This window comes from Copadichromis virginalis, linkage group LG15 (assembly GCF_057382275.1).
Source record: "Copadichromis virginalis isolate Kocher_CV1m ecotype Utaka linkage group LG15, C_Virginalis_male_GT1.1, whole genome shotgun sequence".
NCBI classification, from domain to species: Eukaryota; Metazoa; Chordata; class Actinopteri; order Cichliformes; family Cichlidae; genus Copadichromis; species Copadichromis virginalis.
In genome coordinates this window covers 16,229,405-16,245,259 of record NC_140632.1, presented here as the reverse complement: position 1 = coordinate 16,245,259, position 15,855 = coordinate 16,229,405, and the positions used below count along the sequence as shown (strand labels likewise).

General features: G+C 39.6%; 2 protein-coding genes across 4 annotated transcripts in view; one reads left to right on the top strand and one right to left on the bottom strand.

The window, feature by feature from the left end:
• Window positions 1-1,362, bottom strand: part of lama2 (laminin, alpha 2) — a 232,648-nt gene extending 231,286 nt beyond the window's left edge. For all 3 annotated transcript variants that reach the window (XM_085432199.1, XM_085432200.1, XM_085432201.1), the window contains exon 1: window positions 1,121-1,362. In XM_085432199.1, the coding sequence (XP_085288325.1) occupies window positions 1,121-1,187 (67 nt within the window). In that variant the 5' untranslated portion in view covers window positions 1,188-1,362. The remainder of the gene's footprint in view (window positions 1-1,120) is intronic.
• Window positions 1,363-1,375: 13 nt separating this feature from the next.
• On the top strand, window positions 1,376-14,287 carry LOC146692185 (vesicular inhibitory amino acid transporter-like). Its single transcript, XM_085432202.1, has 9 exons — window positions 1,376-1,431; window positions 2,400-2,577; window positions 2,885-3,575; window positions 9,453-9,589; window positions 9,797-9,923; window positions 10,360-10,562; window positions 11,516-11,753; window positions 12,017-12,179; window positions 13,739-14,287. Exons 2-9 carry the CDS (start codon window positions 2,474-2,476, stop codon window positions 14,056-14,058), a joined length of 1,983 nt encoding a protein of 660 aa, XP_085288328.1. The 5' UTR covers window positions 1,376-1,431; window positions 2,400-2,473; the 3' UTR covers window positions 14,059-14,287.
• The last annotated feature ends 1,568 nt before the right edge of the window (window positions 14,288-15,855 follow it).

Genomic DNA, 15,855 nt, shown 5'->3' with positions numbered 1-15,855 from the left:
GAATAGAAAAAAAGAAGAAAAGAATGGTAAATGGCCTGTATTTATATAGTGCTTTACTAGTCCCTAAGGACCCCAAAGCGCTTTACATATCCAGTCATCCACCCATTCACTCACACATTCACACACTGGTGATGGCAAGCTACATTGTAGCCACAGCCACCCTGGGGCGCACTGACAGAGGCGAGGCTGCCGGACACTGGCGCCACCGGGCCCTCTGACCAAAGAGACATTACTTTTAATAGTGCACATATGTTACGCATTGCTACGGATGCGTAGGTCTTGTATTTGTGTGCTTAGATGTAAATGTGTCACTTTGTGCATCTACAAAGTATTGCCTATATACACATTGTCTATATTTACAGTGACAGGAGACCAAAGAAATGTGACTTTTGATTGAAAATAAATAAATAAGTTTCTGATGATGTTGCAGTAGGTGGAACATAAACTTTATGAAAGAAAAAGAAGGACTCTATACTAGGAAGGCTGTATTTTGTGAAACTCAGTGACATGGATCATCATAAACTCAGTGTATGCTGTTTTGCAGCAGTAACTGCAAAAGAGCAAGCCAAGTGACATCTGTCTAACACATAACAGTACAGCTAAGCCAGGGTCAATTATGTTTAAGGTCAAGCACTTAATTTGATTTATGTGGCTAAAAATAATACGAAATCCACCAGTAAGTCTCTGACCCATTAAACTTGTGTTTCTCTTTTTTTTTTCAATATCAGATTGAAGAGACAAAGCGGGCATAAATCCCACCATAAACATCTTTTCATCAAGTGCTAGTATTAACTTAGGGCTGAAGCAGGCGGCTGTGCTCATTGACAAACGTGTAGGCTTTGAATGATTTTCACACACTTTCCCCTCCCTTTTGTTTATTGAAAACAAAGTAAAGCTGCAGCCAGTAAAGGCAGGCTTCTTCGCAACTAAACCGATACAAAATATACTGAACTGATAGCCGGAAGTTAAAAGGTGTATCTAATTACTGACTGAGTGGTTCATTAAGGGACACGCTGAAACAGCCACAGCCGAATGAGCTCTGGGGGTTCTGTGTAAAGAACTCCAGCAGAGAGCGCCGGGTATCGGCGTATCGATTATCTATCAGTCGCTGATGACTTACCCCTCTGCTGGGCTTGGCAGTGTTGCCATAGCAACGCGGTCGTAAGTACGAGCAGAAGCAACTTCATTTTGTCCTGTCTGAGTTGCAATGGTGTAGCCTGCCGCGCGCGCGATGTGGGGTCCGCGGCGTCCTCTCGCGCGGCTCAATGTTGAGTTGAACGCCAGAAAAGTTTTAACAGAAGTTGATCCAAACTCTCTCTTCTTCTTCTTTTTCTTCTCCTCCTCCTCTTCCTCTCGTTTCTCCTCCTCTCTAAAAGGAGCAAGGGTGGGGGAGATGGGAATGGAATATGAAACCTTCCTAGGGAGATGCAGGTGAAAAAAACAACAACACTACATCCAAATGAGCGGTCTTGTAACCAAAATGTGTTCTTCAAGACAAGAACACTCAGACAGATGCTACAAAGCCAGTGAAGTGTTACATCAGTTCTGAGAAGAGGAGAAGCAGAGGGAAAAGTTTGAAAAGTAGTGGTTCACAGACAGTACCAGAAAAGCCAGAAGTTCTGGTCCACACGTGTCCAGATGTGCTCTACTGTTCTATGGCTCCTCCTGCTGCCCCATAAAACTTACCACACTCTGGGGCAAAACAACATTAAATCACAGATAAACTGGAGAGACTTTAAATAAGGGGAAGCCATGTACTGTTATCAGTTTATTTTACAATTTTACTTATTTGTGGACAAAAAAAAGTTTTAAGTTAAAAAAAAACTGCTTGTAGTTTAAAGAATGAAGTGAGATGTGAAACAACACGAAGCTCCATCTGTTGAAACAATCAGAGACGCTGATACATACATATGGCCTGCACATTAAAGTTAAAGATGCACGATATTTGGTAACTAGAGGTGTTGGTACCTCCATATGTTGGGTAAAAAGAAGGATTAGACTAAGGCTGGAATTAAAGCAATTTTCAAATACAATGTTATAAACATAAATGATAAATTAGGATAGAATAAATTACTTTATCTTACTGCTGTTTGGCAGCAGTAAGACAAATGTAAATGTAGTGGTGTAGGGTTGTCTACGGGAATTCAGGGTGTTTCTTGTTTACTTGTTTACAATGGCCTCCACTCCCTGAGTGTACTCAGGGCCATTAGAGCTGTTTACTTCTTCCCCGCTGAAAGCACTGGCATATTATAATGTTACAGCTCATCAACCTGTCAGTCAATTCACACACCTGTGACTCTGAGTACTTACACAGATGTGCTAATTTGAGTGAATATGTTACTCCTGTATTTGTGTGTGTTTGGGTGAGAATTTTTGTTTGGGCTTGTTTATGTGTCCAGTGTGAGTTAAGCTCCCCCGGAGGCTAAGACCTCCAAAGACAGAGAGGCTTACTCTCCAGACACGAAGGCTGAAGATGGGCTCTCTTCACTGGGCTCGTGGGCCTGAGCAGCCCTGGAGTGCTGCTGGGTCTCTGTGGGGATGGGCTATGTCGAGGCTGCACCTGGACCGAACAACAAGGTTAGTGACATCATGAGATATATTTATTTATATAAATTCACTTTAAAAATGAACTATATTTTACAGTAATGTTATACATATAATAACATAACTTTCGTGAACTTTTATAGATTCATTTTCTCACAACTGATATAACTTTATTGACGGTTTGAGATTTATTTTCATACTTCTTGATATTTTTCCTATTTTGTTATCTGTCTGAATATGTGTGGAACCTCTGGAGGAGTAAAAAATTATTTAGAAGTTCTTTGTAAAATGAAAGATGGGGGAGGAATCATGAGCTCTCAAAGGAGGTTTTGATTTACAGGTTCTTTCAAGGAGATGAAGAGATGCTGGTTTTGACCCAGAGTGATGAGTTAAACCGAAGTTACTGTGAGGACAACAGATCAGCCTTTAACAACATCACAAGCAATATTAATCCACATTTTGATGACAGAATAAACAGCAGACCGTCATCAAGAGAAGACAGACGCAAAGATGAGCCCTCTATAGCAGCTCATAACGGAGCCACCAGCCCCTTAGGATGGGAAAGCCCAGCCTTTAAAGAAACCAGGGCTACTGTAATCTCCACTGGAACCAAGACCTTCACCATAACTTCCGCTGTCTCTACTGAAGAGCCCTTTTGGTTGGAAAATACCAGAAACTATGAAAAAGAAAAAAGATTATCTGAGATGCAAGGTGAAAAGATGGGAAGCGAGAGTTGGGAGAATCAAGGTTCCAACCAGAACCAGGGGAACAAGAAGAAGTCCATCAGACCATCTGGGCTTCCTAGAGGGAAAGTGGTAAAATGGAGAGTTTCAGGAGATGTAGAGAAGAATCAAGAGGGGGAGAAACCCGTAGAAGGGACGTCTCAGCTCTGTACACGCCTTGAAAAACAGAGTGGAAGCATGAGTTTGGTTACTTCAGTTCAGAGCCCTGAAACCTGCACCCTGGGTCTGAACCCCTCTCCCACCATCACAGCCTGGGAGGCTGGCTGGAACATCACCAATGCTATACAGGTACACTAATACACACATGCATGGTTAAAATGCTTTCCCTAAAAGAAAATATAACAGTTCTTATGCCCTGCTTTAGAAGTTCATGATGCCATACCTCATGTAAGTGATTTAAAAAAAAAGCAGTAAAGCAGCAATACAGATAATTTAGGTCGTTACAATGCAGCACATTTTTCAGACTTCCACTTTTATAACTTTCACGCACCTGTATCATGCCAATCAACCTTTCCTACAGCTACAGACACAAAATCCTTGATTTGTTCCCTGCCGAATGAATGCAATAACTCAGCATGTTGCTAGTATGACTTATCCAGTTATGAAAAGACATTAGTCAAAGTTATTTAATCCAGTTATTGAGTGCTTTTACTCAATTCAGATTTTTGAGTCAGTGTTTCAGCATTTAAAGCGGCAGCATTCAAACAGGACTTTAAAGAAAGCCCTCATGTTTGTCTTCTGATAACACATCTTTTGTTAAGTGCAGCTGAAAATGCACCACATCTATTTTTCCTCTGAAAAATGACAACTCGAAATGCCAACTGTGAAGGTGTTAAGCTGCACACGTCATTCAAAAAGCATGAAGCAGCCTATTTCATTTACTCCTTTTGTGTTTTTATATTACTGAACAATGCTTTCTTTTGTCTTGCAGGCTGTTTGTCAGGCACTTGCGAGCCTTGATAATTAAATTAACTGTGGATAAAATCGTTTTTAAAAAAATGGCAGTTCACCGGTCACAGCGTGTCCTCGTGGCAGTAATGCTAATAGCTTCTCTTGCTCTAAATGCTGGGCTCTATTCAACCACTGCATTCACGTAAATGCGTGTGTGTGTGTGCACGTGTGTTTTAACTGAATAACTCTGGTGTAATTGAACAGTGTCACCGGAACCATAGAGAATGCTTTATGACATTAGGGTAGGAATACTGTGTATGCATCCATACACAGTCATATGCAGGTAAATGCTGACTAATTAAGATGCAAACATGTTCCTTCGGGAGCAGAGGTACATTTGCATCAGATGCTTTTGTGTTCGATTGCTCGAAACTCTTACTGTTAACCCCGTTGTATAAGCACATAACACATATTCTAGCACATGATTTTTAGTAGAGAAGTATTTTATGTGCTTGGTTTGTTTACGGCAGTCTATATCTGAGTGCCAGATTTTTTTTAATTCCAGTTTTCCTTAGAGACTCGGTTTCTGTGCCAAGCAAGCCACAGAATCCTGGTCTCCAGTGAAAATTCAGCTTGTGATATATACTGTATTACTGATTAAAATTGCTTATTTAAAGCTATGGCTTTTTAAATGCTCCCAGCTATTTATTTTAGCTCCAAACCCCAGTGTGATCTGAATACTTTTTATGTAGCATGTTTTTACCTCAGCACAAACACTTTCCAGGGTTGTTGGATTGGTTAATGTTTTATAGGTTGTTCATTACCTGCAGCCCTCTGTCTCAATCAGCAACCTTGACTAAATGAACTGCTCAGTAATGCTTTCACTTGAGGTTACAGACGGTCAGGTTATGGTTTAATATTCACTGGATACTAAAATATTGAACAGCGACGAACAATCACATGGCAGCGATCAAAGACAAAGGATATCTGTGGTGTGTAAAGAAACATTATGGCATTAATCACAGATCTGATGTTTGGCTAACAAATGTCTAAATAATGGGAAAAGAACAGCACTTTTATCTCCTATCAAGGCTAAAAAGAAAATATGTACTTTCCTGTGGTGGTTTATTGATGCCAATATAATTGACTGTCTGCCAGCTTAATAAAGTTTTTATTAGAAAGTAAATTTGCTGCCAAAATGCAAAAACCAGCTCCAGCTCTCAAGGCTCCTGACATGGGAATAATGAAACTCAGTTTGATTTCCAATCTGATTGTTAATGAGGCAGCTCCAGTTTGTGTGTCTTCGTTTCAAATTAGAGATATGGGCCTTATGTTATTGAGAATAAGAATGGCTGCGACTGACACGCTTTCTGTTTACAAGTGATATTTTACTTTAAGCCACACTGAAAAATTTAAGTCGTCGTGATTTTCTGATCTAAACAGAAGCCAGAGGGGAATAAATGTACTCGTTCTGTTTTGGAAAGATGGTTGAGAAAAGGAGGATCTGTTCCTTTATTCTTTTGCTTTGCTTAGATTAAAAACTTATTGGGATGCTACAAACTGAATGTCTGTTTTTCATTCGCCCCGTTTAAAAAAATGCTCTTAATGAACTAATTGCATCAGATTTTTACATTTCAAGTTTTAAACGATCAGTGAAATGATAAATCAAAAATAACGACTATAGCTGATTGTTTACCGATGAATAGGCTAATCGTATGCAGACACTCTATAAACTTCTGTATACAACATGACAACGAACTCACTGAGCAACACTACACGCTCATGTGACTTTTCAGTTACAATATAGATACTCTATAAATCAAATATGTTTTTCAGTCTAGATATATCGTGATTTACTCTAAAAAGAACCATAACTGAAAAATATGAACATCAAGCCATCTTAAACAAGTGAACTTACCAACTCGTAAGTCTTTGCTAAAGAAATATATGATAATATAATAATACATATATTCACCAGTCACTTTATTAGGTACACCTTTCTAGTACTAGATTTGACCCCCTTTTGTCTTCAGCTGCTGGAAATGCTCCTCAGGCATTTTAGTTCATTAGTCAATACTGACATGATAGCATCACGCAGTTGCGGCATATTTGTCAGCTGCACATCCATGTCATTCTCGCACTCCACCACATCCCTGAGGTGCTCTGTTGGATTAAGATATGGTGACTGTGGGGGCTATTTTAGTACAGTGAGCTTATTGTCATGCTGAGAAAAAACCTGAAACATCACTTTGAGATGATTTGAGCTTTGTAACATGATGCGTTATCCTGCTGTAAGCAGCCATCATGCTTTGCATAGTGAGATGGACATAGTCAGCAACAACACTCAGGTAGTCTATAGTATTTAAACTACTAAAGGGCCTAAGAGTGCCAAGAAAGTACTACCTACGTGGGGCGATCGTGGCTCAAGAGTTGGGAGTTCGCCTCGTAATCGGAAGGTTGCCGGTTCGAGCCCCGGCTTGGACAGTCTCGGTCGTTGTGTCCTTGGGCAAGACACTTCACCCGTTGCCTACTGGTGGTGGTCAGAGGGCCCGGTGGCGCCAGTGTCCGGCAGCCTCGCCTCTGTCAGTGCGCCCCAGGGTGGCTGTGGCTACAATGTAGCTTGCCATCACCAGTGTGTGAATGTGTGTGTGTGAATGGGTGGATGACTGGATATGTAAAGCGCTTTGGGGTCCTTAGGGACTAGTAAAGCGCTATATAAATACAGGCCATTTACCATTTACCATTACACCATTAAAATACAACCACCCATGTTATTTGTACCAAATTCTAATTATATTCAATGTATTCAATTCTATATATACCAATGACACAACAGAAATTGTGACTCATTAGACCAATGACCAATTTTGTAGCCCCATGTGAATTTTAGACTCAGTTTAATCTTCTCAACCAACAGGATTTGCACATGGTGTGGTCTTCCGCTGCCGTAGCCTGCCCGCTTGAAGGTTCAATGTATTGTGGATTCAGAGACACTCTTCTGCATACGTTGGTTGCAACAAATGAATTACAAATTGCTGTTGCTTTCTTGTCAGCTCAAACCAGATGGGCCATACTCAGACACCAACAACCATCTGACATTACATATCACTTCAAATCACCTTTCTTGCTTATTTAAAGGCTTGATTTAAACGTCCACAGATAATCTTGACAACTTCTTCATGCCTAAATCCATCGAGTTGCATATGCCGTGTCATTAGATTCAATGAGCATCTCCCTGTTCCTAATAAAGTGAAAAGAGAAAAACAGCAAATGCATGAATTAGGCACATCCATTTGTTGTTTTATTGATTTTTCTAATGCAGGTTTGATTGAACTTGAGAACAGTTCTTTGTTCCTGGTTTTAAAAAAAGTCACTTTCAGTTATTTAAATGTCAAACCTGCCTGTTTCAGCATCATCTAATCCCCCCATGGCAGAAAATAAGACATTTCTCTGTCACTTTTTGCCAACTAGGCATGTCCATGCATAAAATACTGGCCATGACCTGAGGGGCAGGAGCTGAAATCTAACTCAGAAGTCCAGGCATGGTGCAGTGAATGTGCAATAAACTTTATTCTATTAGCATGTAATGCCAAAGAACTCTCACTGTTTTGCCAGTGCTTCCTGTGTAAGATATGAAAGAGTATAAAGGTAGTATTGGGTAAATAGAAGATACTAGAGTTGTCATATTGTGGCAGAATAAAAGGGGGTAGGGGTAAAACTTCTTCTACAGCTTCTCTCGAGCCAATCAGGGATTTGTTTCTTCCTTTATTGTACCCCTTTGTGATTGGAAGCTGCTTTTGGTTGTACTCAGAGTAACCAATTAGGAATTAGCTGGCAAAAACACAGAGAAACAGAAGTGCAGTGAGAGCGGCGGGGAGATGAAATCAAATACTTGAGCGTCAGATTCCTCTCAAACTGCTTTCATCCCCAGCAGCTCCATTTGAACATCAAAGCTCTATCAGCATATGCCTAACAGTCACCAGTTACAAAATAGCAACTTGAAAGAGAGAGAATGTGTCTCTGTCTGTTTATGCATCCACAGTGTGTGCTTATGTCTGCTCTGTGATGTGCTTCCACAACTCTTTCAGTGAGACTGCATATCTCCGTGTTCCAACATTCAAAACACAGCAACTCCATCAAAGTAGCTTGTTGTCTCCTCTGATCTTCCATCATCCAACCTCATGCTCTCTGGCGCTGAGGCTGCACCTCTCCTTCCAACCTTCTCTCCTGTCTGTGTCCTTCTCCTCCTCCCTAGTCTCCCTGTTTTTTCTTTTCTTTTCCTCACCTCCCACTTTCACCTCCATTCCCTCTCCTCCATCTTCCCTCTCTGGCAGTGACTTACATTTTCCCTTGGTGATGGGCCAAAGCTCGACTCTACTCTTCCTTCTGCTCCTGCTGGTCTCCTGCATCCTCAGACTCTCCAGGCATCCAGCCAAAACTCTTCTCTCGCCTCCTCATCATCCAACCATGAAGAGTCCTTTCATCTCTTTGCTCTCGCTCTTCTCCTCAGCCATCCTTTGCTCTTCAGTTTCCACTTTAGGTTGTGAATTTTCACATTAAAAAAAAAATATTTTAACGTATGTATGCACGATCCTAATCTAACTTTGACTAAGATTTCTTGTCTTTGGGGTCTCATGATGATGATTATTGCATGAATTTCAGTAATGCTGATATATTCTTTATAATAATATCAAACCTTTCAATTACATTTTTTAATGGAATTTTATTTTTATGGTACCATCTCATGAGAACAGTCATCTCAAGGTGGATTATTTTCTAAGATAATGATATTCCCCCACCTTCTTTCTGTCTATAATTTAGCTTTGTGTGCACACAAAGAAGAAATTACCCTCTGGGTTGTAGTGTACTTTATCGATCTAGGTTGTTTATTTCTGAATTATCTAGCTTGGTAGAATTCACATGTATTAAAAAAAACCTCCTGATGTGAGCGGTTTCATTTAAGATGATCTTTAAAATGTGCAAATTTGATTTTGGCCTGAACTTTCACTGAAAATGTGCATCTGTGATGTGTGACTATGCACAATTTATACACTGAAAAACAGAAACAAAACCCACCATCAAAGTTTGTTTTATTTTGAGTAAATTTCTCCCTTCAAAGATGAAGTAACGACATGCAGATTAAGCCAGAAATTTCACCCTTACATGATCTTACATGAACATCTAAGCTGTATTTGATTCGGCTGTCATTTCGAGCTTTTCTTAGCCTACTCGTAAACCTACATTTTTTTAAATGCACTTTTTCTTTTCTCAAAGGGTATCTTTGTGCTGGGTTTGCCCTTCGCCCTGGTGCAGTCAGGTTATGTGGGTCTGGTCCTGTTGGTTCTTTCAGCGTGGGTCTGTAACCACACAGGAAGAACCCTGGTGTCCTGTTTATATGAAGAAGAAATGAGGTAGAGTTTCTTTCACATTGTTATCAATATCAATATGACAGTGCCTGTTGTGAGCCCATTACTAAAAGTAACCTTAAGTGTCTCGTTTTATGAGATACTTAAGGGAACTGTTACATTTACCAAATACACAAGCATTTTAACAAAGTAATGAGGCCATTACTAGTTCTGTTAAATAGTTGTTTTTGGTATATTTTTGGTATATTTCAGTGGTGGGTCTGGGTCAGTTTCAAAGGTCCGGGTCCGAACCAGCTATCAGGACATTATGGAGGCCTGCTGCAAAGGACTGTGGCCGAATTGGTCTGGAGTTGGAGGTCTGATGGTAAATGTAGCTCAGGTAACACGCCTTCAACTGTAACACAGTCCTTTATTTTCCTTTTTTTTCTTTTTGCTCTGCAATATAACGTATGAACTCGAAACTTTTCTTTAAAGCAGATGAAACAATCAAACAATCTTCTAAGTTTGTGGCAGAGTCTTAAAATATTGTCACTTTTGAGAGAATTCAAAAAGAATCTTTATTATAAATTATAAATAAAATAAAATATACTAAAAAATACTAAAATTCAAACTGAGTTGCACTAGAAGATAGTGAAATTACATCATTCTACACTGAAAAAAACCTGAAACTACTTAACTTTTAGATAACTCAAAATCTAACAATATTTAAGATGCACTAATATTATATGTGTATCCAGAAAAAGGCCATTTATTTACTTTCTTACAATATACAGTAAATATATGAAGTAAAAATATACGTCTGTGCTGTCTTTCAGGTCATTGAACTTTTGATGACCTGTACCCTCTATCTACTCGTCTCTACAAGCCTGTTGTTTGACAGTTTGTCCTGGGTGGCTGTTCCTCGATCAGTGTGTTCACTCGTGTCTCTGGTGTTTCTTCTGCCCTGTCTGCTTCTGACTGATCTCAGACCAGTTTCCACTCTCAGCCTCCTCTGTTCCCTGGCTCACATACTTATCAGGTGACAGAATAAAAGAAGCAACTCATTTGTCCCAACACTCCAGCAAATTTGTACTGGCTGACCTGATCGCCTTAAAAACTCACCAATCATTTTAATCAAGAGAGGAAGGCGCGCTGTCTAAATTGCTCTCTCATTCTCGCTCGTGTGATCGCGGTGCAGCTGCTGCTGTTTAAGTCGTCTGCTCTCACCTGCTACACGCCGCTGTTCCTGCTTGTTTGATTTATTTCTAACACCAGGTGTCTTGCATGAGAAAAGAATCACGGAGTTGCGTCTATGAGCTGCCAGGGTTCTTACAGCTGTCTGATCTTTTAAAGCACACACTTTGACTTTCAGTTCATGAAAAACAGAAATTGTAAAGCCTGGGTTTTCACTCCACTCTTTGGCAGTGCTGGTTAGATTAATTCATCGTGTAATTAAAACCATGTAATCATAAAGTGCTTTGGTGTAACTGGTTGAATATCAACATCAATATATCCATTTTTTTTTATTAGGTAGACTGGATGAATAAGATATGATGACATCAGTTAGTATGACTCATTTGTATCAAACTACAGTACAGTGTGTTGAATTCAGAGTTTAGTGATTTATGGTAAATCTGTAAATTAAACTATTCTCATACTATTACATGTACTTTCTTAAAATTAATGCATTTCTAAAGTGTCATCCGGTACAATTATTAGTGTTTTTTTCATTTGTGTAGTGGGCTAAAATAGTTTAAGATGTTGCTGATAGACTTTGATTAAACTGTCTCCTTCAGAGAGTTTAATTTATTACCCCGTTAATAATTTCTGCCTTTATTTGTTGTGTTTTTCTTTTCTGCAGTTCATCACTTTGTTCTTCCTCTCGGCGTAATTAGGATTTTTACGCCCCACTTTGTTGTGTGTGTTTATCACTGTGCTGATAAATTTTTAATTAATCAGTTCTCATTAGCTTTTATTTTGTCTCACTCACAGCCTATTGGTCATGCTGTACTGTTTGAGTTGCGCCAGCAGCTGGTCTTGGTCCTCTCTGTCTCTCTCTGTGGATCCAGAGGACTTCCTCGTTTCCGTCGGTGTCATCATCTTCTCCTATACCTCGCAGATCTTCCTCCCTCCTCTAGAGGATAGTATGGAAGACAGGGGACAGTTTAATGTCATGCTGGGGTGGACCCATGGAGCAGCTTGCATCATGAAAACTATGTTTTCCCTAATGGTTAGTGACAACTTGGAAAACATATGATTGCACAGGCTAACAAGCTTCAGTTAAATGATGGTCAAAAGCGGGTTTTTAAGTTTGTAACATTAGCATGTGAGTTTGCAGTAGCACTTCCCTTGCTTAAAGCTTTTCATTCTTATTATTTTGCTGTTAATACACATGCACGTTTAAACAGAGCAGAAATTGTATCTCGCAATTAAGGTTTGATATAACTGATAAGTTGACAAACAGACTGGCTGATTGTTTTCTTCCTCCATTAGGCGGTGTTAACCTGGGGACCAGAAACCAGTGAGGTCATCACAGACAATCTACCCTCTGACCTACGACCTCTAGTCAATTTGTGCCTGCTGGCTAAAGCCCAACTGTCCTACCCTCTGCCATTCTATGCTGCTGCTGAAATACTGCAAACATGTGTGCTCAGAGGTAAAACCAAAAGAAAACCCAAACATAACCCCTAGTGCTGTCTCAGTACATACTAAAACTAACAGTGGGTCACTGAAATTAAAAAGATGTTCAAATGTTCATAAGCTACTGCGATTAAAGGAAGTAGTGCTCTGGTAGTCTGCAGGTGGCACACTGGGCTTTGCAGACCCACGTTTACATGTTGTGGATGTCTGTTTGTCACCAGGAGTTAGTGTCAAATATATGTGGGGGTGTTGGTCCTTAGGTTTAGCCTAGTTTAGCCTTTTTTAATTTAAAAAAAGCATGCTTGGGAGCTAACAAGGAACCATAAATCCACTGTAAAGTCTGCAGAGCATGCAGGTCACATGTTGCTTTATCAAGCTGTGATTTCTTCCAGATATTTTGGCCCATAAAAGACAAGCTCAAACTTAACGCTTACCCTTTCAAATGCCAGTAAATACAGATCAGTCGTATTTCACCTCATGCTGTGAGGTTACTCTTGAACGAAAGACTACATTAGCCCAGATGTCAAAAATAGCAACCTGTTTCTATAAACCCTTTAAACCAAGTCTGCCTAAGACAATTTATGAGCACCCAGCTGAGATGGCTTTTTAGCCACCCATGCCTGTAGTTGGTGTCCACCTTGCTTCCCACATGGGGCCATTTAACAGAGGCCATTTTCGTATGATAATAGCTGGTTAAATGTGGATTTAATTAATAACAGCCTGTTCTGTTTGGAGTGTCAAAGCCATTCCAGTGAGCTAGCATGCACAAAACCAGAACACTGGATTGTCTCAATGAAACAGTACTACACAGTGCTGCTGTTAGTAAATACACCTTTGTTTACCCTGTAATGGCACTTCAAAATGCCTACTGTCAAAAGAGTCTATAACAAGTAAAACTATGATTCCCAAGAAGGCAGTTTTGGTAAATCAATGTGACAGCCTTTTAGGAAATAGAAGCAGTTACAGTGACTAAACAGTGTCAGCAGATGTATTTAAAGGCTTAGTGCATTTTGATGCTGTGAGAAATATGATCAGACAGTGAATAGCTAAAAATACTTCCAATACGTTCAGCCACGATTGAACACATGACTAACAGAGAGTGTTTCACTAATGATATTAGTGTAACCATTTGAAGTAAGAAAAAAATTACAGTAAGTCAAATTTAATAAGGAAAACCCTACAAATTAGGCTAAAAGTAACCTACAACACGTGCCAACTTTCAACATACTGGTGATGGGTCACCATAGCTAAACCTTTCATAGTTGACTGTCAACAGTTATGTAGTCATCACACTACTCAATGATGATTTAATGATGCATGGCTAACAGTTTCCAGTCATTTAGTAATTAAAGTCACCACGCAGGTGCAGGTGGAAAACAATGAGTCAGAGTAGGATGTTTCGCAACCCCAACTGTAATCCAACCAAATCTAATGGCTGTGGTTGAGTAACACCCACTTATTCAGTGATCCATAAATTGAAAGACCAAACAACAAAAGCTTCTTTGATAGTGAATATAAACCAGTTACCAGTTACCACTGTATATCTTTTCAACTTCTCTGGTTTAATCCCTTCAGATGCTGCCATGTCGTCTTACTCCAAACACCGAGGTCAAGCTGTATCTCGTCCTGCACTTGTGGTCCGCGGCGCCTTGTTGATGACATCATACTTGCTGGCTTTGCTGGTGCCCAGGTTCTCCCTGTTGATGGGTCTGACAGGAAGCGTGACCGGGGCGGCAATGACACTCATACTGCCGTGTTTATTTCACCTTAGACTGCAGTGGAGCCGCCTTACTGTGAAGGCCCGACTGATAGATGTGGGTATTCTGAGTCTGGGGGTCATCTGTAGTGTGTCTGGTGTGATTTGTTCAGTGAAAAGGCTACTGGAAGGCCTATAGGAGGTGAAGATGGATAAAGGCAAAAATTTGCTAATAGCTTAAGTCAGTCACGTTAAAGAACAGCTGCAAGTTCTTCTTTGTATTTATTCCTGGATTAAAATAATGTATGAGCAGATATTTTCCCTTCTGTACTTGTCAAACATAGTTTACAGTACAAATAAAAATAGGCACGCTGTTTTTCATTTTCTGTTAGTCTTAAAAGGCTTGTAAGGTATATTAGGATCCAATAAATGTACAAATTGTACTTTTTTTTCTTTTTCTCTTTATTTGTTTGTTCTAAAAACTGTCAATGAAGAATAATGTACAAAGGTCTAGAGCAGAGGTGTCCAACTCCAGGCCTCAAGGGCCGGTGTCCTGCAGGTTTTAGATGCGTCCTTGATGCAACACAGCTGATTTAACTGGCTAAATTACCTCTTCAACATGTCTTGAAGTTCTGGAGGCCTGGATTAACTAATCATTTGATTCAGGTGTGTTGACCTAGGTTGACGTCTAAAACCTACAGGACACCCCTCGTCTTGAGCCACCCCTTATTTCTTTATATTTTGCTTGGAAAACAGGAAATAGTTGCAGCGATTTTCTGAAACACATGCAAGCATGCATGAAAATACAGTATATGAGGTGAAAACAGAGTCTTAACATTTCAAATGAGCTTGAGAGTCAAGATTTGGTATGACCACCGTTACATCTTTCTTGTAACTTTGTAAGTAAGTCTCCAGGAGTAAGTCTTAGCTCTCCAGGCTTCTTCGTCGTCTGTCAGGCACATGCTGCTTCAATAATGTTGAGGTCCGAGTTCTGGGGATTGCAATCCAAGACTGATAGTGTTTCACTGTGTGTTTTTTATCCAGGTATGCTTTTATGCATCGGTAGTCTGCTTGAGATCATTGTCATGTTAAAAATGAAGAGATTGACATTCAGATGTTGTTGTTTTTTAAATGGCACTGCATGGTGGTTAAAAATTTGATGGTACTTTACAATGTTCACAATTGCATCACTTTTGCAAACATTCCAACATCACTGAAATGCACCTTTCTCCTCCATTTTTTTTATATACTGCCAATATTTCAAATCAAATATTCCAAGTTTGGACTCATTACTCCATAAGACCTGCTTCCACTGATTTTCAGTCCACTTCTTGTGTCATTTGGTTTGTTCCCTGTTTGGTCCGTGTTTCAGTTCCTTAAGTGTGACTTCTTGAGAGCAGCACTTCTACTTAAATCACCTCTGATGAGACTTTGGAGAACAGTAGACTCATACTGAGATTTTTTTTTCCTGTTTCTTAAATACATGACTTTGAGATACAGTCCATCTTTTATCCTACACTTTTTTGACAGACACATAACAGTGCTAAATTGTGTGAGTGCTAAATATTTGGCTAATAGATCTTTGGGAATGAAAATTCTCAGTGAACATTTTTTAATATTTTGTTTTCTTTTTTTATTGCACTGTCAAACCGTTTTATCTTTGCAGTTTTGCAACAGCGAGTCATTAACAGTGCCTAAAGATGCCATTTAAAATCAGTTCTTTGCAAAGTTGTCTGAGTTAGCTACTTTCAAAGGTCAGTTTTAAAAACAAATAAATCATTAAAATCTTCTGAAAATGTTCAGGTAAAAGGACTGGAATGAAAGAAAATGAGTGAAAAAGTGACCAAAGAAAAAGCCTGGAGAACTATTGCTCAAAACCACGTAAAAATTAAAGAAAGTCTGGCTCACTGGAGGCAAAACATAAAGAAATGAGGGGTTATTCAAGACATTTGCAGTGTTCATACATTTTGAATTGTTACTCTGAGCATTGATGTAA